Source organism: Aquarana catesbeiana, linkage group LG08 (genome assembly GCF_042186555.1).
Source record: "Aquarana catesbeiana isolate 2022-GZ linkage group LG08, ASM4218655v1, whole genome shotgun sequence".
In the NCBI taxonomy this organism is placed as follows: domain Eukaryota; kingdom Metazoa; phylum Chordata; class Amphibia; order Anura; family Ranidae; genus Aquarana; species Aquarana catesbeiana.
The window spans coordinates 143,249,899-143,272,879 of NC_133331.1; the positions used below are offsets into that span (position 1 = coordinate 143,249,899).

At 42.3% G+C, this 22,981-nt stretch overlaps 1 protein-coding gene across 2 annotated transcripts in view; it reads left to right on the plus strand.

Annotated features, from left to right (window-relative positions):
• The window catches only part of TLL2 (tolloid like 2), a 323,112-nt gene that overhangs the window by 110,624 nt on the left and 189,507 nt on the right, over nucleotides 1–22,981 (plus strand). The window contains exon 2 of one of the 2 annotated variants that reach the window (XM_073596512.1): nucleotides 5,066–5,173. In XM_073596512.1, coding sequence (XP_073452613.1) covers nucleotides 5,066–5,173 — 108 coding nt within the window. Of the gene's footprint in view, nucleotides 1–5,065; nucleotides 5,174–22,981 lie in introns of those variants that run through there. The other variant, XM_073596513.1, reaches the window with a different exon arrangement.

The following is a 22,981-nucleotide window of genomic DNA, read 5'->3' on the forward strand; positions in this document are numbered from 1 at the left end:
TTTAGCAGTGAAACTTGAGTATAAACATTGTAACAATTTGTCCTTTAGATCAAAGGAATACACTTTAGTGTTTTAAGTGGTTAAACTTCCCTCATTTTCACACCAAACCTTTTTCTGACATTTGTTGGTTTCAAGTTAAAATTTATATATATTATTTTTTTTAGTAGAGACCCTAGAGAATAAAATGGTGGTTGTTGCAATATTTTATGTCACACTGTATTTGTGCAGCAGTTGTTCAAATGCTTTTTTTTTTTTTTTGGTAAAAAAATTACACTTTAATGAATTAAAACAAAACTAACCAATAAAGTTAGCCCAATTTTTTTTTGTATAATGGGAAAGATTTTACGCCGTGAATATCGTGATCTTTTTTATGTTAAGCAAAAAAATTGTGATTCTCATTTTGGCCAGAATCGTGCAGCTCTAACACATGTACAATAGAGTACCACTTGTACATAACCTGAAAGGTTAAGTATCAATTCTGACAATACTTCTAGAAAGAGGAACCCAGGCTGGCCTGTTTTTAACCTTTAATCCTAATGAGAGATGAAGCTAAACATGGATGGTGTGAGGGCCCTTTAGGTAGCAATGACAATGTCCCCGTTGCAGATCTGATAGTCTTCACCAGCAGTCGGAGCTCATTAATTGTATCCAATAAGGTGTAACAGAGTGGTAGTATATCTGATGACTGTAGCTAAAGATGCTTATGTACGGTGTTCAACTAAAGGTGCGGTGAAGTGTTCCCAAAGTAAAGCTGTCTGTGGTTTCATTGGGACATTGTGCACAAAGGAAAGGTTTGCATAGATGGGCAATGGCCCTCTCACCGACCAGATCAATTCCATGTCTTCCAGCTAGCGAATCCCGGATGGATGTCCTGGCTGTGGACCCGCTTGTGACGGTCACCTGTTGTGGAGCATGAAGCTTGGGTTGCTGCACTGTAGAGGTGGTGCTGGTCAGATGTCCAATGTACAGCAGGCAACGCTGCACCCTCACTCGGCCAGGTCCGATGACTGCAGACCGTGTGGTAGGCTGCGACCTCACTTTCTCGCCGCACGTAGAGATCCATCTCACACAAGGTCCAGGAGAATGAAGAGCGTGGGGTGGATCTCTGGTCTCCTTTTATAGCTCTTTCCAGAAATCTCACTGGTGATTTGAAAGGATCACTGGGATATGTAGTCCGGGTGTACAGTCAGGCAAACAGCCATCTGATGGAACTACTAGTCCCACAATCCCTTTTGGTTGGGCTTCCGACTATGTCAGTCCAGTAATGCTGGGCACTAGAGGGACAATACGACAGACAGGGCAGGGAATAGCTGTTCATTACAATTGTGGTCCACATTGTTACATCCCCCCCCCCACTTGAAAGTCTTTTGTCCCAAAGACAGAGCACAACCTATAGAATCACCTCACCTCAACAGCCAACAACTGATCCAAAGAGGGATCTTCTAACAAAAAATGTATGTACATTGTCAGGCAGGGTTATATCAAGTTCATGACAGGCCAGTAACAAACTAGTGGCCCACTTAGTGACAGGGAGTGGATCAAGGTGATCCCTTACTAAAGGTTCAATAAAGGAGGCACGTGCTTCTCTCATCCTCCTCATCACTCTCCTCTTCAGGTGGCATGGGTCGGCAAGCTTTCTAGGCCTCAGCGTAGGGGATTGGCAAGTCTCCGGACAGGAAGATGAAGGTACTCGGACAGCCTCGGATATAGGCAGCAGATGGCTTTGGTGCCAGGTCTTCAGAGGCCCAGTCTAAAGGCCCGTACACGTGATGCAAATTTCGGAAGGGAATTGACATTCTACGGCCTGTCTGACGTTCTTAACGTTGGTATGCTCTTTTCGACATCCAATTTTCATTTTTCGTAAGACAAAAGCTGGATGAGCAGACTAGTACATTTATTGACCAAACACAGCTCAATGTCCGATTTTCAGATGGTCAGTACAGAAATCGTCACACAAGTCGAAAGTACAAACTCGCATGATCGGAATCAAGGAACGACACGGAATAGTTCGGTCTTGTAAACTACCATTCATAATCTAGAATTAACATTTGTGACATGGTAATTGATGAAATGTCAAAATGCAGCGCACAGTCTCGTCTTTAATAGGATAATAAAGAAGCTGCTTTGCTGGTGATGTAGTTATGTAGTGTCCAACCTTTCGGCGTAGATGGTGAAAAAAGCACCTTGCTTGCCTGGGTGGGGGGGGGGGGGGGGGGTCATAGAGGAGTGCGGGAGCATGCTAGCATTGACATACGTCCTTTAGGCTTTACGCTGTGGCCGAATCTGGTATACAGGAAATCCGGATAATGGTTTACAGACAATGTAAGGTTAAGAGCACCATCAATCAGCCAGCTTATGCTTCCCAGGCACTCCCAGATTGTGTAACACTCAATCCTCTCAGTTGTAGGTCCTGAACTCTCACTTTGAGATCAAAGTTTTTCTTGTTCCCCTGTTCTGTTAGTGAAGGCTTCCTTGGCTTTCTCATAGGCCACCTTCAGATTTTTCCGAAGCCCATCGACATAACCCCGGTAGAAGGCTTGAGAGGTATGATCTAACTATGTTCCAAAAGCCAGGTCCACTAGTAAACGAGCTTCTCTTCCAAACATTAGTTTGTAGGGGGGATTACCCAGTAGAATCATTTTGAGGCGCTATTATAAGCATGAACTACTGCAGCTATATGGTCTCTTCAATGCTGTTTCTTCTCCGAGGGAAGGGTTCCCAACATATTCAGCAGGGTGCAGTTGAAACGTTCGGGTTGCAGATCCCCTTGAGGGTGGTAAGGAGTGGTCCTGGATTTCCTTATACTTAAGAGTTCATAGTTTTCTGATTAACTTGCTCTCAGTCTCGACCTTGGTCTGAGTGTAGGCGTTGAAGCAGCCCATAATGAATGAAGAACTTCTCCACTAGGGTTTTTGGCTACAGTACTGGCCTGCTGATCCCTAGTGGGGAAAGCTAGTGAAATGATCTGTCACAACCAGGACACTACTCCATCCACTCAATTCAGGCTCCAAACACAAATCAGTGCACACCAACTCCTTTGGCCCTTGACTCTGGAGATGGCCCATTGGGGCTGCCCTGCAAAGATAAAATCTCTCTGAATGCACCTGATGCAAGAGCGACACTAGCTTTCCACCTCGGCTCTCATGGATGGCCAGTAAAATCTATTCCTGAATAACTTGAAGGTTCTGTTTGGACCTAAGCGATCATGATCATCATGAAGGGCGGTCAACTTTTTTAGTCTGTTTCTCAGGGAGTAACAGTTGACAAACACCCTCTGGCTCCTCAGATGGGTATGACTCCATCCTCCTAATCGCATTCATTCCCACTCTCTCTATGGTCTACTTTTGCTCCCTCATTGGAACTATTCAACAGCATCTGAGGGTCTCGATCAGATAGACTTCCTAAGATTTCCCAGTGGGTCTTCCAGTTGATCCTGCCTCATCTTCTCTTGTCACATAAGGCATTTCTTGACTGGGTACTTGTGTCAAATCGGTCATATTTGGGCACTCCAGCAGGAGTAACTCCCACAGTTTCAGCTCCTATTGCTCCTCTGTGCTTTATGCTTGACTCCTTGACATACGGCCAACACTCCTTTTCAGAGGTAAATGTACCCAACTCTTCTGACCAACATTTGAAGTATGGGGTCTTCCGGAAAAAAAAAAAAAAAAAAATATATATATATATTATATTTTTTTCCCCCCCCCCGTGTTTCTTGCAACAAAAGACTTTGCCTGTGGATGCTTTAGCTGCATCTGAGCAGCTTAGGTTTAACTATCACTATCCTTATACTCTATGAACATCATGGAGATGTTCCACATATGTGTGTAGTTTTAGCTTTACATCTTATGCCCAGCGGAGGAAAATTGAGTTTTTTTTTTTTCCCCCACTCCTGGTCGGTATTTCAGACTGAAACAAATCTCGTCTGCAACTCCATTTAAAAAGTAAGTGTGTGTGTGTTCTGGGTTTTTGGTTGATATTCTATCTCATTTAAACTACACCCATCATAGAAATGATAAACCATTCATTTCTTTAAGAGTGCAAACTTACAAAATCTACAGAGGATCAAAGAAGTATATTCTCCACATGATGACATGGATCCAGTACTTTCAATCAATAATGGTATTGTCCCCCATCAATTTTTGCTATGTATCCCAGATCTGTAGTTATCCCCCCCCCCCTATATTATTATTTATTATTATTTTTTTTAATTTTATTTTTTTTTCCTCATGGCTTTATAGTTGCTCATTAACTGCAGTATTCAAATACTGTATGTGTATGTGTATTTTTTTTTTTTTTTTCCCCCCGTGTTTCTTGCAACAAAAGACTTTGCCTGTGGATGCTTTAGCTGCATCTGAGCAGCTTAGGTTTAACTATCACTATCCTTATACTCTATGAACATCATGGAGATGTTGCACATGTGTGTGTAGTTTTAGCTTTACATCTTATGCCCAGCGGAGGAAAATTGAGTTTTTTTTGCCAATATGGTGGTTGTCGGTAGCATCTTCAATTGTAATCCAACTGAAACGAATCTGATGATTATTTCTATGGACAGTCATGTGAATGTCAATTATAGGTTTTATTACTGAATCAGTGCTGTGTTGAATGTCATGCAGTCTTTTTTGGGTGAAGGTCCTATTGCTATAAAAAATCTTTTTCTTTAAACTTTTCCTCCTTTTTGGTGACAATGTTGCACTGTCTTTTTTTTTTTTTTTTTTTTTGAGACCCAGATTTACTACCACTACTGTAGTTGAGGTTCAGACTGTATTGCCTATTGGGGTGCCTCAGTTACAAAAAATGGCTGTACAAAATTACAAATCCTTTTAGCTGCTTTTTTCCCTTAGATATATTTCAGCTGTATATTTAGCTGCTGGTCTGCAGTTCATAGATCAGATATTTGGCTAAATCCTCATTCTAGAATTAAAATGTGTTAATCTGCATTATACCTCTAAAGTGTCAATGTTCCCATTTAACAAGGTAGACTGTTCTCGCTTCATTGCGTTGGCAAAGAGTTCTTCTGATGTATAACCAATACATTTTTATGATGCATCTTGTCATTTTCTCACAGCTGCTTATTGGGGTGATATCGCTTTGGATGAAGAGGACCTGAAATGGTTTCAGGTTAGCAGATCACTAGACCAAGAAGAAACCAACAACCAGACTGGACTTACTGCAGGTTAGTGAATTTTAATGTTTTTTAAATGTAATCTTTGAAGGTAATGATTTGTTTAACTCATATTGACTTCTCTGTTAAATACAAATAGCTTCACTCATTTAATTTTATTTATTTTTTTTGCTTGATTGATTTGTCAGATATTGTCTATCGAAAGACAGATTATCTTTTGACAAATCATTGGTGTTCATCCATCAAACTTCAAATGCACTGTTCTGCACTGGAGCAAAAGCTGCTCTGGGTGTATCCATATATAGGCATAGAAATAAAAAAAACATGCACTGGATAGTGCAGATTACAGTGGGGAAAATAATTATTTGATATCCTGCAGATTTTGTCATTTTGCCCACTTACAAAGAAATTAAGGGTCTAGATTTGTTATCATAGGTGTATTTTAAATGATCGAGACAGAATATCAACCAAAAATCCAGAAAAAACACCTGATACAAATGTTATAAATTGAGTTGCAGTTCATTGAGTAAAAAGTATTAGTTTAGTAGGGGGGAATACCCAGTAGAATCATTTTGAGGCACTATTATAAGCATGAACTACTGCAGCTATATGGTCTCCTCAACACTGTTTCTTCTCCGAGGGAAGGGTTCCTAACATATTCAGCAGGGTACGGTTGAAATGTTCGGGTTGCAGATCCCCTTGAGGGTGGTAAGACTGGTCCTGGATTTCCTTATACTTAAGAGTTCATAGTTTTCTGATTAACTTGCTCTCAAAGTCTCGACCTTGGTCTGAGTGTAGGTGTAGGCGTTGAGGCAGCCCATAATGAATGAAGAACTTCTCCACTAGGGTTTTTTGCTACAGTACTGGCCTGCTGATCCCTAGTGGGGAAAGCTAGTGAAATGATCTGTCACAACCAGGACATTACTCCATCCACTCAAGTCAGGCTCCAAACACAAGAAATCAATGCACACCAACTCCATTGTTTGGGAGACTTGAGCGATTTGGAGCTGTGAAGCGGTGGAGTTTTATTATTAGATGGATCTCTGGAAAAGCATCTATACTTCCATGTAACCCCTTGTGAGGGGAAAGCTTATGTATCTGTTAGCTCAGTGGGTCCATTGTGCAAGGTGAGCGACTTGTATTACTGTCGGTGGCGGAGTTTTCAAGAATCTGCACAAGATTGAAAAGCATTTACAAGCACAAGTGATCACAGCTGAGGACTCTTCCTATTTCATCTCGTTCTCCTGCTCATATGCATGGACTTTTCTTTCTAAGATTTTATTATTGTCATTTAATAATTGTATGAATTTATTTTTTTAATAGCGCTGCACTATTTTATGATTTGAAAAGTTTACATTGAGGATTTGTGTTTTGACCTTTTGAGTGCTACAGCAGCTTTATAGGTTAGGACATTGTTTGCGCTGATTTGATTCTATTTTCCTTTTCTCATTTTAAAATACACCTATGATAAAAATTATGACTTTGATTTGTAAGTGGGCAAATCCTCAAAATCTGCAGAGGATCAAATGCATTTTAACCACTGTAAATCACTTTAAATGTAATTTAAAATACAATACTGCACTTACAATGAAGTGTACAATATCCACTGAAACACCAGGTTTCACCACCAGTTAAATAGACTCACTGCAAAGATGCTAATAGAAGTGCAAGGAAGGCAAGTTGGATTCACTGATGTGGACACTGGGAGAACCCAGAGAGGGAAAGATGCTGAAATGAGATGTGTTAGGGTCACCCATAGGCTTGGAAATATGTTGTGGTGGTTCACAACAGACACCACTCCAGTCCCTCATTAACAGTTTGGGATCTTTCTCCTTGTGTCCACATTGATGAATCTATCTTGCCTTCCGTCCTCCTTTTTTTATTACCGTATCTGCTTCACAGTGAGTCTGTTCAGCAACTGGTAGCAAAACCTGATGTTCCAGTGGATATTGTACCTGATTAAGTCACTTTATTGTAAGAGCAATTTTATTCTTTTAATATATTTATTTTGCTTTTTATTTTAGTGGTTTAATCTTGCACCATAACGTGTGCTTTTGCTTTTTTTTACTTTTTTGTTCATTTTATATAATATACATACTTTTTTGTAAATCATGACATTTTCTTTCCTCAAACTGTTTTTTTGAAGTAACATAGAAGTATTCTGCTTTCCTCATACTTTTGTATAAGTGCACTTGGGTGGCGCTTCCTGTGTTCCCATTTTATCTTCTATATACAGAGTTGGCTCTCTCGAAGGACAGCTGCCGCCTTCATCATCCCACCATTCCGCTCTATGGACTGATGAACTGTTTATGATGCCGTTTAGTTATGCTGTCTCTGTGCTTAGTTATTGATACCATTGTTTAGGGCTGCAACTAATGTATATTTTAATAATCGATTAATTGGCCGATTTTATTGTTTCGGTTAATAACCTTAAAAAAAGTGGGATGTATAATTTAGTTACTATGTAAAGTTTTAAAAAAAGGCAATTTATTCTTTAATATCTATATGCAGTGGTAAATATAAATAAAATAATAATAAATATGGTTAGAGAGAAAAATCTCTAATCCACTCTGAGAATAACAGTATATACAGTATATCTCTTATGTCTGTTATTCTCAGAGGTTGAATCTGGTAAATGCCATCATACTCTAACTAACTTTTTTTTTTTTTTTCTTTAAAAAAAGATCTGACTGATTTGCAGATTTTCAAACAGAACTGTAATGCCCCGTACACACGGTCGGATTTTCCGACGGAAAATGTGTGATAGGACCTTGTTGTCGGAAATTCCGACCGTGTAGGCTCCATCACACATTTTCCATCGGATTTTCCGACACACAAAGTTTGAGAGCAGGCTATAAAATTTTCCGACAACAAAATCCGTTGTCAGAAATTCCGATCGTGTGTACACAAATCCGACGGACAAAGTGCCACGCATGCTCAGAATAAATAAAGAGATGAAAGCTATTGGCCATTGCCCCATTTATAGTCCCGATGTACGTGTTTTACGTCTCCTCGTTTAGAACGATCGGATTTTCCGACAACTTTGTGTGACCGTGTGTATGCAAGACAAGTTTGAGCCAACATCCGTCGGAAAAAATCCTAGGATTTTGTTGTCGGAATGTCCGAACAAAGTCCGACCGTGTGTACGGGCCATAATTGTTTTTGTGTGGCCAGCATATAACATATGTCTTCCTTAAAAAAAAAAAAAAAAAAAAAAAAAAGACATTTTAAGAACGTTCTTCCGATTTTTGAATTGTTAGTGGGGTCAAATCGACGTCCGTTTTCGACCACAGTGACAGGAAAATTTAGAAATAGAAAACTGCTTGGTCAAAGGAATTTTCAGACAGCGTATGTGGTTTTCATTCAGAAATTACATTCATTAGCAAGTGAACATTTAAAACAACATGCTTTCATTCAGCAAAGGTACAAAGATTTTTCATATGAATATTCTCATCTGAAAATTGATCCATGTGGCCAGCATAAGGCTCGGTACACATCTATGCAATTTGCTTTTGCTCTGTTTCTACACTGCTTTTTGCTGTGCGTTAAGCACAGTATAGAGTGGCCCAATAGCAAAGTAAAGAGAACTTCTTCTTCTTCCTTTAGAACCATTCACTTCCTGCCCAGGACTAAATGTCCCATGAGGCATTGCTCCTCACACATTCACAAGTTCTCAGGCACTTACTGACATGTATGGATGGTGTACTGAGCTGTATGTGTGCTGCACTGTATTTCCCGATATGTAAACAAAAAATGCATTCTGTATGCAGGCCAACTAATTGGCTGGCCGATTAATCAATTACATTTTCGTAATTGATTAATTTCATAATCGATTAGTTGTTTCAGCCCTACCATTGTTGCATCTCTCAGTGACAGGAAGTAAAGGGAATTCTCTCTAATAGGACACCACAACAAATTGTGGTTAAAAAAACCCCATTTGGCTATAGTTACATAGTAATAGTTACGCTGTTTGAAAACCGACCACACGTCAGTCCAGTTCCACACACACTTTACCTATAAAATATTAGTATCCAGTTATCCTGTACATTTGGGAAAGAATCCAGGCTTTAAGGCTTTTTTTTTTTTTTTTTTTTTTTTTTTTTTTTAACCATCTACTGAGTTGGTCAGAACCAGCTCTTGAGGGAATCTCTAATCCACATTTTCACAGCTCTTGCTGTGAAGAAGCCTTTCCGTATTTGGAGAATAAATCTTTTCCTCCAGATGTAAAGGGTGCCCCTAGTCTTTTGTAATGACCTTTTTAAGGTGAATAGCTCAACAGAATTTACTAAATTTACTATATGGACCCCTTATGTATTTATATGTTGATTATACCCCCTCTTAATCTTCTCAAGAGAACAAATTCAGTTCCTCTAATCTTTCCTCATAGCTGAGCTCCTCCATGCCTCTTATCAGTTTGGTTGCCCTTCGCTGCATTTTCTCCAGTTCCCCGATATCTTTTTGTGAGAACTGGTGCCTAAAACTAAACGGCATATTCCAGATTAGGTTTTACTAATTTGTACAGGGGCAAAATGATATTGCTCTCTGGAGTCCATACCTCTCAATAGAAGAGAGGAATTTGCTCACTTTGGAAACGGCTGCTTAGCCATGCATGCTATTATTAAACTTGGGTCTATGATCTATAGATACTCTTGAATAGTTACTTGGAATATGACTTGATCTCCCACCGCCCCCCTCCCCCAAGAAAATATGGGGAAGTGGAAATCTTACAGCCATTAAAACCGGGACCTTCAAAGCGCCAAGTGCTTTTCAGCGAAGAGCTAGCTATTTTGAAAATCTAACCTACTATATGCTCTTATTAGACTGCTGAAGGTTTTTGAGGTGGCTGGAGTAGGACTCATCCTATGTGGTGGTTTTTTCATTGCAAAAAAAATTGGAAAGAATTTATCACACCACTTACTTTACCTGTGTCCTCACCGTGATCTCAGCAACACCAGTCAGTCATTAAAGATATGAACTTCTAGACCTGAACATTCTGCAGAGGGGCCCAAATAACTGGTGAGGGGATCCCCCTGTATCCTGATCCGCCTGCTGTCCATTTGGATCACACTGGACCCTACACTGCAACCGGTTTGAACTCCTGTACAGTCACACAGTTTGCCGCCTCTTACTGCTGGGTTTTTTTTTTTTTTTTTAAATGTCAATCATCTGTAAAAAAAAAAAGGGTAAATCCTATAACAAAACTTACACATTAGTTATTCTGCATGGTATTCTGTACTATGTACTTGGTGGGGATGCTGGATTTTACATGCCAGACCTAAATCCTCCTTTATTAGATTATAGTACAGCTGTAGTTCCAAACACAAAAGTACTACACATAATAATGGCTTTAGGGTAGTTCCAAAGAGGAGAAATTTTATTTACATAACAGATAAAAGCTATTTCAATTTGTTTGGATGTCTGAATATGTGCATTGATGGATCAAATCCAGCAAAATGGTAGGCATGCCTGGGAATGAGGACCGCTGCCAGTATTATCAGATGTGCGTATCTATAGTGGATGTTTTTTGTGTATAGATTATATAATGTTTTTATATCTCTTTCATAGCAGTATAAAATGATCGTTATTTAAATGTTACAGTACTTATTTTTTACCATATCACGTTGGATTTTGTACAGTGTTAATAGACTGCGGGGCAAGTAAACTCTTACCACAGTTGCCTTTCTTGAAGGGCTAGTATCATAGTGCATTGGTACTAATAACTATCATGAATTTGGTACACATGTTAAAAACTCTAGCGCCCCCCCCCAAGCTGTGCCTAGCAATCTATTATTGTGTCAGTGTAGCACTGCCCCCGTATGGGGTTGCTGTGCATAAACTCTTCTGGGCTTCCCACTGATTATCCTGCAGCCAGATACTGGGGTATTTTTCACTTGACCAAATGCACTCTCATCCGCTCATTATCCAATGACCAGTCTAGGGTATTTGGCTTTTAGTATTTATTGGTAGAACTTGAGTAGGAGAAGGGATTAGTGGGATACTCCAACTTGTACTATATACAGATGAGGACAACTCGCTTTCCTCTTCAGAATAAACTAGGTAGCAGACTCTCTGCTATACCATACTGCACTTGTATGGGAGAATAAGTCCTTTGCTTGCTCTGGCAGCAGACTTGACGAAACTATAAATCTTCAGGACACTCCCTAGCACACCTGTCCACTGACTCCTAGCTTTAAGGAATGGCCCTCACAGGACAGGCCCCTTGACACAGATCTGAACTTGGTGACCGAAAACAGATACAGCTCTGCAGTACATTTGGGTTGCAGCTTTACTCGACACGGGCCCTCAGGTCGACCTCCCTGAAGCTGCATGGCAGCCTGTACAGAGGGGCAGCCGCCCCCTCCCTCCAGGACCCCACTCTCCAGTTGAAGACCCCCAGCACATGTACCCTAAGCATATATACAGTCGCCCAGCATGCCTTGAGGCATTTTCCTATGCCAATGGCCAGGGCTATAACTATGAATATGCTCCCATTTGTCAGGTTTTCTCTCACTGTCCAATATGCCCTGTCCTATTGGACCATTGTAAAACATGCAGAAACCATGATCCGCAGCTAAGCACCATGAGCAGATCCCATCAATGGATCACTGCTCCCTGATGGGCAGAGGGCACCTACATTTACCCAGCAGCCTACCTGATAAGCAGAGACCCAAAAACTATGCTCTTCTAGCACCTACCTAGGAGGGTGCTACATCAGTAAACACAAATGTATTTTATCCTACGTTTTGAGCAGCACAATTTAAGGGAGGAATTGCTTAGGCTTCCCATCAGGGCCCCATTGCATTAAACCATGAAGGGTCCCCTGGCCGAGGATCTTCCCTCCGAGCCTGGTGGTGGAACACCGGGGCCCATTTGCAAGTGTGACCTTTGTCACCCTGGTAGTTCCTCCACTAATGACAGTAGTAGATTTGGGGTGGTGTGTGGGTTTTTTTTTTTTTTTTTTGCCACCTTGGGGGGCTTTGGTGAAATGTCAGGGGTCTCTGATTCAGCTTTGAGTTCGAGAAAGGAGATTGCGGGCTGTGTCCTTAAATCTTCATCAGCCTCAGCTGCACAGAATGAATAGACCAATAGCTCTGTACAGAGCTTCCCATTCATTCACAAACAAGCACAGGAAACTGTTTACTATGCTTTAGTTATGAATGAACAGAGTCAGTGATTGGTACAGGACTGGAGATTTCGCCCCAAACTAACTAAAACTACATCGAAATTTGACGTCAAAATAGGGCTGGGAGATTTTCCCCCTCAAACTGAATTTTTTTTTTTTTTTTTTTATTCTATTAAAGTGCATCAACACAATTTCAAAGGCAAACCCTTTCTCTAACCAAAAAATATCAGACATTGGATATACTGCATGACGGTTATCCGAGACTGCGGATATACTGCATGACGGTTATCAGAGACTGCGGATATACTGCATGAGATTACCTGTGAATTGGGGCCCTGATGACAGCTTTGCAGAATGCACTGCACAGAGGACACATGAGGCTGTATTCGCGCGCTAGCTAGTAGAGAGGGGGCGGGGCCGGGAGCTCCACTCGGAACAGAACGGCTGTACTGTAGTGAGCAGTGATCGGAGTGGGCGTGTCAGTGGAGCTTCTGGCCCCGCCCCCGGACCTCTGTATTCCCCAGCCAGTATAGAGGTGGCAGGACCGGGAGCTCCACGGACGCGCCCACTCAGATCACTGCTCTAACTACAGCCGTTCTTTTCTGAGCATACAGGCTACATGGGGCGGAGTCAGCGCGTCAGTGGAGCTCCCAGACCCCGCCCCCTCACTGCTGGCTACATCGGGAATACTGTCTCCTGTGTCCTCTGTGCGCTCTGCAAATCCGAAACTCTGAAGGGGAAAAATCTATTTTCTCCAAATCTGAATCTATTTGAGCTTGCGACTCGACTCAAGATTAAAATCGATATATATTTTTTTTTTTTTTTCCACAGCCCTACATCAAAACCAACACGGTTGTGGAGCTGGCTTTGTTCACTGGGGCAGTCATGCTGGAAAAGGCCTTCCTAAAAAGTTGGAAGGGAACAGCTGTCTAAAATGGATTTGTATGCTGTATTAACAGTACTTGTCACTGGAAACCCCTGAACTCAATTTGGAGGGGTGTCTGCATAGGTGTGGCCATATAATAATTGTGGTGATCAGATGTCCACATACTTTTTACTAGTTGGGATGGTGCGAATGGCCTGGGGCATAAAGGGCATGTATTAACTTGGTCACTGGCCTCACAGCTGCATGCTGTGTGACTATCTCCTAAACTGTGTTGGTTTAGGAGATATTCAGGGTATCTTCAGATAAGCTTTTAATATAGGTTTACCTGTAGGTACAAGTGCAAAAAATTTACTTCCACTTTAGAGTCGCGTATATATTTTTATTGCGTTTTAACAGGGAAAAACCATACAATGTACATTACAGCTGGATGTTCAATACATGAGGTAGTACAAAACAGTCTGCATGGTAGGTATATTTTTGATTGTAAACCGATGAAATCTATGTGTATAACCGTATGCTAGTATGGGTCAGTTTAGCCCACCGTGTATTGCAGAACATCTGTTGGAGAGTAGGAATAAGAACCTCCCAGGTCTAAGTTGTCATAGTGTAAAGTTGAGGGGAGAAGGAATAAAGAAGATGGAGGGGGGGGGGGGATTGAAAGGTTGGGAAGTAGGAGGGAGGGGGTGGTTAGGGGGTGAGCAGACCTTGGTGCGACATGCCGGAGGGTCGGGGACATAGGATATGGTCATTTCAGTTGAGGGGGGTCAATAGAGTTTTTAGGGCATCAGAGGTAGAGTATTCAATCCAGATGAGCCTCAGAGTTTTGAATTTATTGAAGGTATCGTTGTCTAGGACTATCATCTCTTCCATATGCATGATGTCGTTGACCACTGAAACCCAGGAGGACAGGGGAGGGGTGGTTGTGGTTTTCCAAAAAAGGGGTATAAGTTGTCTGGCCTCCGATAGGAAAAAATCAGAGTATGTTTTTGCGAGGGTATGGAGCCCGGGAGCATAGACAATAGAGCTACCTCTTGTGTGGGTGGTGTCGGTCACTCATAAAGGCTACTGTAGATGGCGAAAACCTAGGACCAGAGGGGTTGAATGGCTCTGCACTCCTACCATATGTGGAGATAACTTCCCTCTACCCCCCCACTTCGTGTTGGAGGTGCGGTGACAGAGGGGAAGATTCTATGAACTGATTGAGGGTCCCTGTACCACCTAGAGAAGATTTTAAAGTTTTTCTCTTGTGTGTAACAAGAGGTGGAGGATTTAAGCGTGAAGTGGAAAGACTTTTGCCAGTCAGCCAAAGAGATCCTTTCCTAGGTCTGTGGCCCACCTCCTGGTGAAAGATGGGGGGTTGGTCATGGATCAGTGAGTGTTTTAATTTTATAAATGGTGGAAAGTAGATGTTCGGGTGTTTGAGAGCACAGCTGTTCGTAGCCTGTCAAGGTCCTATGTATTTGGGAAGAGAATAGGTCCGAACAGAAGGAAGATATGCAGAGAGCTGTTCTCCTGGTACGATTGGTGTGCCCAAGGTAGGGTGTACAAAGGAGCTTGCTATAGGCCATGTATAACGGAGATATGGGCCCACCGTGTTGGATCCCTTACCCTGGAGGAGGGCAGGGTGGTCAAATAGTGATGTGAGGGGTCTGTGGATAATAGCGATGAGTCCCTTTTTGTACCATAGGTGTAGTGCTGCAATTGTTAACGGGGAGGAATTTTGATAGGAGGAATAGTTTTTGTCTATATCCCCATAGCAAAGCCTGGAGGCCGGGCTGGAGAGATCGTGTTCTATCATGGTGGAAGCATTCGGGAAGGATCAGAGGAACCATTCCTGGATCCTGGAGAGTATGGCAGCCCTGTGGTACAATTCAAAGTCTGGGAGACCTGCTCCACCTCGTATTTTGGGGTATGTCAAGAAGGTATGGCGGATACAGGACATCCCTTGGTGCCAGATGACATGCATGGACATGGATCTGAGGGAGTTAAAGAATTGTTTAGGGACATTTTATAGGGACTGTCTGGAATAAGTAAAGTAATTTTGGGAAGGGTGTCCATTTTGAGTGTGTTAATGCGGCCAAACCAGCAATGGTGTTCTAAGTGTCTAGTTCCTTCCGGAGTCGGAATAGTAAGGGGAGGTTGTAGAGATCAGATAAGTTGGATGGGATTGTGATCCCAAGGTAGGAGATGCTCCACTGGAATGGAAAATTGGTTTGTACCTAAGAAGTAAGGGTGGTGGGTGGTAAAGATATATATTAAGGGCCTCTGTTTTGGACATATTAAGTTTAAAATTACTAAGTTCTCCAAATCTATGGAATTCCTGCATCAAAGAAGGTAGGGACATGTGGGGTTGTTGAACATAAACGAGGAGATCATTTGCGTAGAGCGAAAGTTTGTGAGCGGAAGATGGTGTCTGTATCACCACTATATTATTATTTTGTCTAATGGCTGTTGCCAGGTGTTCCACCACCAGTAAAGTAGGGGGGATAAGGGACAACCCTGACGAGTTCCATTCGAAATTTGGAACGAGGGGGACAAGGAGCCATTGACCAGGACAGAGGCCGCAGGGCGTGAGTACAGGGCCATTACCTTGGACACAAATGTGGGGCCAAGGCCTATCTGTTCCAATGAAAGGCGTAAAAACTGCCAATTGACCCGGTCAAATGCCTTCTCGGCGTCCAAGGAAAGGATGCATGCCTTTAGATTGTGTCGACGGATGTAGGAGATGAGGTGGATTGTTTTAGTGGTATTGTCCCTGGCCTCTTGGGACAAAACCCACTTGATCTTTGTGTATGATGGAGGGGTGAGACCCCACTAAGCACACATTTCAGTGCGTCACACTTAGTGAGCGGGTTAGTGTCATCAGTGTGGTGATCTCATATAAAGTCATGAATTGACTGCTCAATAGCTGCCACACAAGGAGTGTCCTTCAGTAGGTTGTCGTTTAAACGCGAAGAGAATGTTCTGTGAGATTTAGGTGGGCGGGCCAAACTGGATGCGTGGTCTGACCAAAGGATATTACCCAGGGATGCCTGTAATGGAATGTCAAGTAGGGATTGGAAGACAAGGAAATGGTCAGTGCGGCTATAGGAGTTATGGGCAACCGAATAACAGCTGTAGCCTCTCTCAAATGGGTGTTGCACTCGCCAAACATCCACTAGTTGGGCAGAGTGTAAGTGATTTTGTGTGTGAGGGTGAAGTGTGCGATGGAGTACTTACCGGAGGAGGTGTCCACACCTAGAGAAAGGGTCACATTGAGATTTCCACCTAGAATGAAACTGGGACCACCAAAAGAGTAATTTGTCCAGGACCATGGAAAGGAAGCCCCCCCCCCCCCCCGGTCTTGGTTCGGTCCATACACATTAGCCACTGTAAAAAAAGGATTTCGATTTTAATTTTAGGAAGAGAAAATAACCTGAGGGGGTCAATCAGAGTCTATGACTTCTGGGTGGAATGATTTGTGGAAGGCTATTGACACCCCTTTAGACTTAGCTTGTGGGTTGGTGCTGTGATACCATTGGTGGTAGTAAGGGCTGTTTAGGGTTGGAGTAGCCGAACTCATAAAATGTGTCTCCTGTAAAAATAGGATTTGAGATTTAGCTTTATGGAAGTGATATAATCTCTGACTCCTTTTCTCAGGGGGTCAAGTTATGTGTTCAAGTAAAGGCATAGTGGGGGGGAGAAGTAAGGGGGTACCCAAATTCCCTGTCATGTCCAACATTGATCTGTGTGTGCACCAAGGCCTGCTCGGTAGGGGGAGGGGGGGGGGGGGAGGATAGAATGAGGTAGAGGGAGTACAGAAGATGAAATCAGGAAAGATGGGTGGAAACCATCCCCAGTGCGTAGGAACATGATGCATCAGATGGTTGGGCGATGGGAACAACCTCTGGAGACAAGTAGAGAAGAGAAGTGTGACGCCACTGGGTGGCAATGTGAAATCAACAATGAAATAAGCTGATAAAGCAAATAGAAAAAACATACTAATAACAGTACAGTGCATAAATAAGCACTATCAGTCCTAGGTGGGGTTAAACGTGGTAAGAACACGGAGTGCCTCCCGGTCCCGGGGTCCACGAGGTAAAAATGTTAATACGAAACTAGTAACAATCACACATCACTTTAACCATGTGCCTTAGAATACAAATATAGCGTGGTATACCTGCCTTTCTTCCACACTGTTATGGGAGTACCCAGAGGCCCATAAGTATCCCACGTAGACAGGATGTATTTACAGAGCTAAGGGGGTGTGTGTGTGTGTGTGTGTGTGTGTGTGTGTGTGTGTGTGTGTGACAGGCCTTCATTGCAATTGGGCTCAAGCTGAGCTCAGTGTGGGAGGAAAGCGTTGCCTTTGTAAACTTATGGCTAAACAGAAATAATAAAAATGAAAAGGCATAATTTACCCAACTTTTACCGTGCCACTCCTCCCTTCTTCACTCCTGGGTAGGAACAGTTAGTACAAGGTGATAAACTGGTAACAATAATAAGAAAGGGGGAGAAACAAAACCGGGTGAGATTGCACTGAAAAAGCAACAAAATCGGTGTGCACCTCAGGCAGGTGGTTCTGGACCGTCAGTCCTGGTAACGGGGTTGTAGGGCCTTAGCCCTAAGCTGGAGTTGAGGGAACAAGCTTAGCTCCAGGGAAAGATTTTCAGAGTGTGTAGAAAAAATTTGAAAAAAAACGCACTGTCTTAAATATTGGTAGCTGCCAGCACATCAGATAATCTGTGAATAAGTGAACAAATAAAGTAGTATAGTGCATCGCTGATGAAGATGAAATAAGCAATAAAATTATACTACCAATATATAAAGTGAATATGATAAATGAATATTCAAAACAAAATTAAATATATATGGTATAAACCAACAACTTCATGATGAACCCGCAGTTGAAATGGGAACCTCCATTGATATTTGATTTGCTTCTCCTGCAGGAGTGATGTAAGGGGTTTCAGAGAGCGTCTCATGACCAGTGTTTGGCGGGAGAGTTCTGGGAGAAGCATGACGGGAGTGTCATTCAGTCTGATGGAGTCTTGTGTGCTAGCGGCTCGCATGATGCTTTCTTTGATCTTGTAAAAATGGACTCTACAAAGGGTGTCACGGATGAAAGAGGAGTCAGGGTTCCGTGGGCCCGAGGTCCTGTGCACTCTGTCCAATTCAATGTGGGTGTCTTTGGGTTGTTGGCGTAACTGAATAATGACAGTTACAGCCCCTGCCAGGTCTTTGTGCTCAATTGTTTCTGGGATACCACGGATTCTAATATTGTTTCGTCTGTTGCGGTTCTCAGTGTTATCCTGGTGCTACATGATCTGTTGTAGTAAGACAGTATGGGAATTCAGGATTTCTTTATGGGATTGTAAGGCAGTGCATATACCTTCAGTAGCTCTCTATATCCTCCATGTGGACCCCTATATCCCTCTTAAGCTCTGTGATCTCCTGTCTGTAGGTCATCTCCATGCAGGAGACACAATGCTCAAAGTCAGATTTGTTTGGGAGGGATCACATGTATGTGTGGAAGGATTGCATCTGTGATTCCATGTCCCATCCGTCACCTGAATTCAGGTGACTGGTCACAAACCTGCCCAGATTGCTGTGTGTCAGGTCGTTGGTGGGCTTAGGTTGTTCCTTGGGCTTTCCCTTGGCGCGGTTTGGGGATGGTGTTGATCACTGTGGTGGAGTTACAGCCTCGTGGAGATTGTCGGGAACGGGAGCTGCCATGATGTGCGTCCTACAGCTCCATGCGCTAGGCCACGCCCCCTACTTCCACTTTAATACAAATTCAAATTACAAAAAGGTTTGCAAAAGTTCTGAATCGTGCAAAAAAGGCTTTATATCATTTTAAAGCAGGGGTCTCCAAACTTTCTTAACCGCTTACAATCCTTTAGGATTTAGGGGGACCAGACTGTGGCCATTGGGTGTAGAAAATGCCCCATTGTTTTTAGTGGGAGGAATGGTGCCCAATCAATGGTGTCAGTGGGAGGAACCATGCCCAGTGATAGGTGTCAGTTGGAGGAATAGTGCCCCAAGGGCTGGTAAAGGCAGGCAAAGGACTGCAGTTTGGAATCCACTGGTTTACAGGGTAGCAGACTAAACTTTTTTTTTTTTCTTTTACATACCTTTTGGAATACAAATGCCTGCTATTATATAAATGTATGAACATATTTTTCAGAACTGAATGCAGAAACCTGCTTTGTCTGGACAAAGAAATGCAAGTTTATGGAGTAAAATATGTGCCTTCATAAGGTTTTCATGACGCTCTGTAACCCATTAAAAGACTTTTAAAAATTCTCTTTCGGCACAGTAAGGGCTTCTCCCAACCTGTGTGGCTGTGCTTCCTTTCTTGAAAATGCATTAATTTTTCTAGGGGAAGATTTGCCTGTACCTGGAGAAATTCTTATGAAATATAATACAGTGAATGACAGATTCAAGGGAGTTTTTATGGCCATTTAATGAAGCTGCCAAATTCTCAAGAGGCAGCTGACGCAGACTCTGGGAAACAAATTAGCAACTGAAAAACTTGTCATTAGTTAACTGTTAGGACACATTCACACCAGAAGCTGCAAGTAACTGTTTTACTTGCAGTTTGTTTTTCTGCCTACATTTGTCCTGAGAGGTCACTTCCTCCTTTCTTTCCTTGGGCTTCCATGTGCACTGTGATGGGTTGTAGTGTGTGTTTGCGGTGTGGAAAAATGCAGCATGCTGTACTCTTCTGCACTGCAATGGGGTAGCCTGGATTTTGGACAGTCTATGCAGTTGGAGTGCAGTCCAAAATGCAGCCAACTGCATTCCACTGTTAGGTGTGAAAGGGCCCTCACGGCCAACACAAAGGGGGATTCTGGCACAGTTGCATACTTTTTCGTATTTGTCAACTGTGTGAACAGGGTGGATTTGATTGCTTTAAATCAATTCGATTTTTTTAAAAATTATTTTTAAAGCGCAACTGTCATCTCTGACCCGCTATTGACTCACTGACAGTCGCATTCACTTTAATGGGACGGCTGGTGATGCGGCACTGACACAACAAGGGGAGGGACAAATGCAGCAGCAGGTGAGTGGATGCCCGCTAGCAGTACTTATTCTTTCTGGTAGTTAGATTCTTTAATATTGGAAAACAAAATGAAGGTTTCCTATTTAGAATAAGCGGTCAGGTTAGTAAAACAGCGATATTGGAACCGATTCAATCATACAGTTTTTTTTTAATTTATTTTTTTTGGGAGGGGGGGTACATTTTCAAAACAATGGGATAAAGGAATATTGCAGAATATACAGCCTCATGCTACATAACTAAGCTCCATTTCATGCTAAACAAACTCAATTATTAGTTTTTACTTTAAACAACATCTTTGGATAGATTTTTACTCCAAAAGCATTTTATTAAACGAAATTTTGATAAAAAATCAATTTTTTTTTTTTTTTTTTTATACACCCTTGATCCATGCCAGGGGTAATGAATTTAAAATTCAAGGAGGTCCCGTAGCTAAGATTTTCTTCCAACCGAGGTCTGAACATTTAAAAAAAAAAAAAAAAAAAAAGAATGCAAGCTGATCACGTCCACATTTCAAGTGAAAGAAAATGTAGCCACCTTAAATTAGCTGTCTCCATCAGGGTGCCCCCATCAGAGTCTTACTATAAATTTAGTTAAGGAGTCCATCAGAGTCGGGCAGGAGCTGGGAGGAGAAGCTTTCTACAGTGGGTGGGGCACACACTCTTGACTTGACAACATCAGCAATGCAGTCTCCTTGTAAGCTGAACTGCAATTAGACACTTATCTTCTATAAAATGCTAACCTCCTCATAGACCATGTAATGGAGACGAACAAAGATGCAGTGGAGAAGTGAGTGTAGCCATCCAGGAAAAACTAGCAAAATTACGCGATAAACGAAGGAAAGCCTGAAGAATGAAACAAATGTAGCTAGCACATCGAAAGACTGGTAAGCCGCAATATACAGTGAGGGGGGAAAAAGTATTTGATCCCCTGCTGATTTTGTACGTTTGCCCACTGACAAATGATCAGTCTATACATTTTAATGGTAGGTGTATTTTAACAGTGAGACAGAATAACTAACAATATGCAGAAAAACGCATTTCAAAGTTATTGATTTGCATTTTAATGAGTGAAATGTATTTGATCCCCTATCAATCAGCAAGATTTCTAGCTCCCAGGTGTCTTCTATACAGGTAATGAGCTGAGATTAGGAGCACTCTTGGCCAAGACCAAAGAGCGGTCCAAGGATGTCAGGGACAAGATTGTAGACCTACACAAGGCTAGAATGGGCTACAAGACAATCGCCAAGCAGCTTGGTGAGAGGGTGATAACAGTTGGTGCGATTATTCACAAATGGAAGAAACGCAAAATAACTGTCAATCTCCCTCGGTCTGGGGCTTCATGCAAAATCTTACCTCGTGGAATTTCATTGATCATGAGAATGGTGAGGAATCAGTCCAGAACTACACAGGGGAATCTTGTCAATGATCTCAAGGCAGCTGGGACCATGGTTACCAAGAAAACAATTGGTAACACACTACGCCATGAAAGATTGAAATCCTGCAGCACCCGCAAGGTCCCCCTGCTCAAGAAAGCACATGTACAGGCCCTCCTGAAGTTTGAATCGTTCAGATGCTCATTAGGAGAGGAGAACTGGGTGAAAGTGTTGTGGTCAGATGAGACCAAAATCAAGCTCTTTGGCATCAACTCAACTCGCTGAGTTTTGGAGGAGGAGGAATGCTGCCTATGACCTCAAGAACACCATCCCTGCTGTCAAACATGGAGGTGGAAACATTATGCTTTGGGGGTGTTTTTCTAGTAAGGGGACAGGACCACTTTTCCGCATCAAAGGGACGATGGACAGAGCCATGTACCATCAAATTTTGGGTGAGAACTTCCTCCCCTCAGCCGGGGCATTAAAAATGGGTTGTGGATGGGTTATCCATGATAGTGATCCAAAACAGCCAAGGCAACAAAGGAGTGGCTCTAGAAGAAGCACATTAAGGTCCTAGAGTAGCCTAGCCAGTTTCCAGTCCTTGATCCCATAGAAAATATGTGGAGGGAGCTCAAGGTTTGAGTTTCCAAATGTCAGCCTCTCAACCTTAATGACTTGGAGTGGATCTGCAGAGGGATGGGACAAAATCCCTCCTGAGATGAGTGCAAACCAGGTGGCCAACTACAAGAAACGTCTGACCTCTGCTAACAATGGTTTTGCCACCAAGTACTAAGTCATGTTTTGCTTGGGGATCAAATAGACTGATCATTTCTGTCAGTGGGCAAATGTACAAAATCAGCAGTCAATTTAAATTTTGCCTGTCAGAACTGACCACATGGAATGCAAAGTCTGCGCAATAATTCTATTGGCCATTTCATAATTCACTGGGTTTACCTCTCTCACCAGTTCCTGTCATTACAAAGTAACGGCGACTCTTTCCAATGACAAAGGTGGCAACAAAAAACACTACTTTCCAATAAAACTGGGCAAGGTTAGAACCCTTCTGTGAGGTTATTAATGTCTTTGGTCTTCCTATGCCAGTGTTGGTTATTTCCCTCATTCTTCTGCAACGGGAAGTGATGCCCAAAGGTGTCTCCCCAAAAGGTGTCAGATGACAACTTGACAAAACTATGTACTCTTCCTAAGTTTATTAAAGATGAAGTTGGAACAAAATTGTCAAATTTGTCAATCTGCAGTAAGGTGGAGTTGTGCTATCCGTTTCCCACCCAAATCAGTCTGTTGCATTGTATAGCACTTTGAGGATGTGGTGTCTATTGACATTTATTGGTAGTGCAGTGCCACTACAACAGTTTCATTTCAATATTTGGTATGCTCCTCAGTATTTGGTATGGTTTCCCCTCCCTAGACCCTCT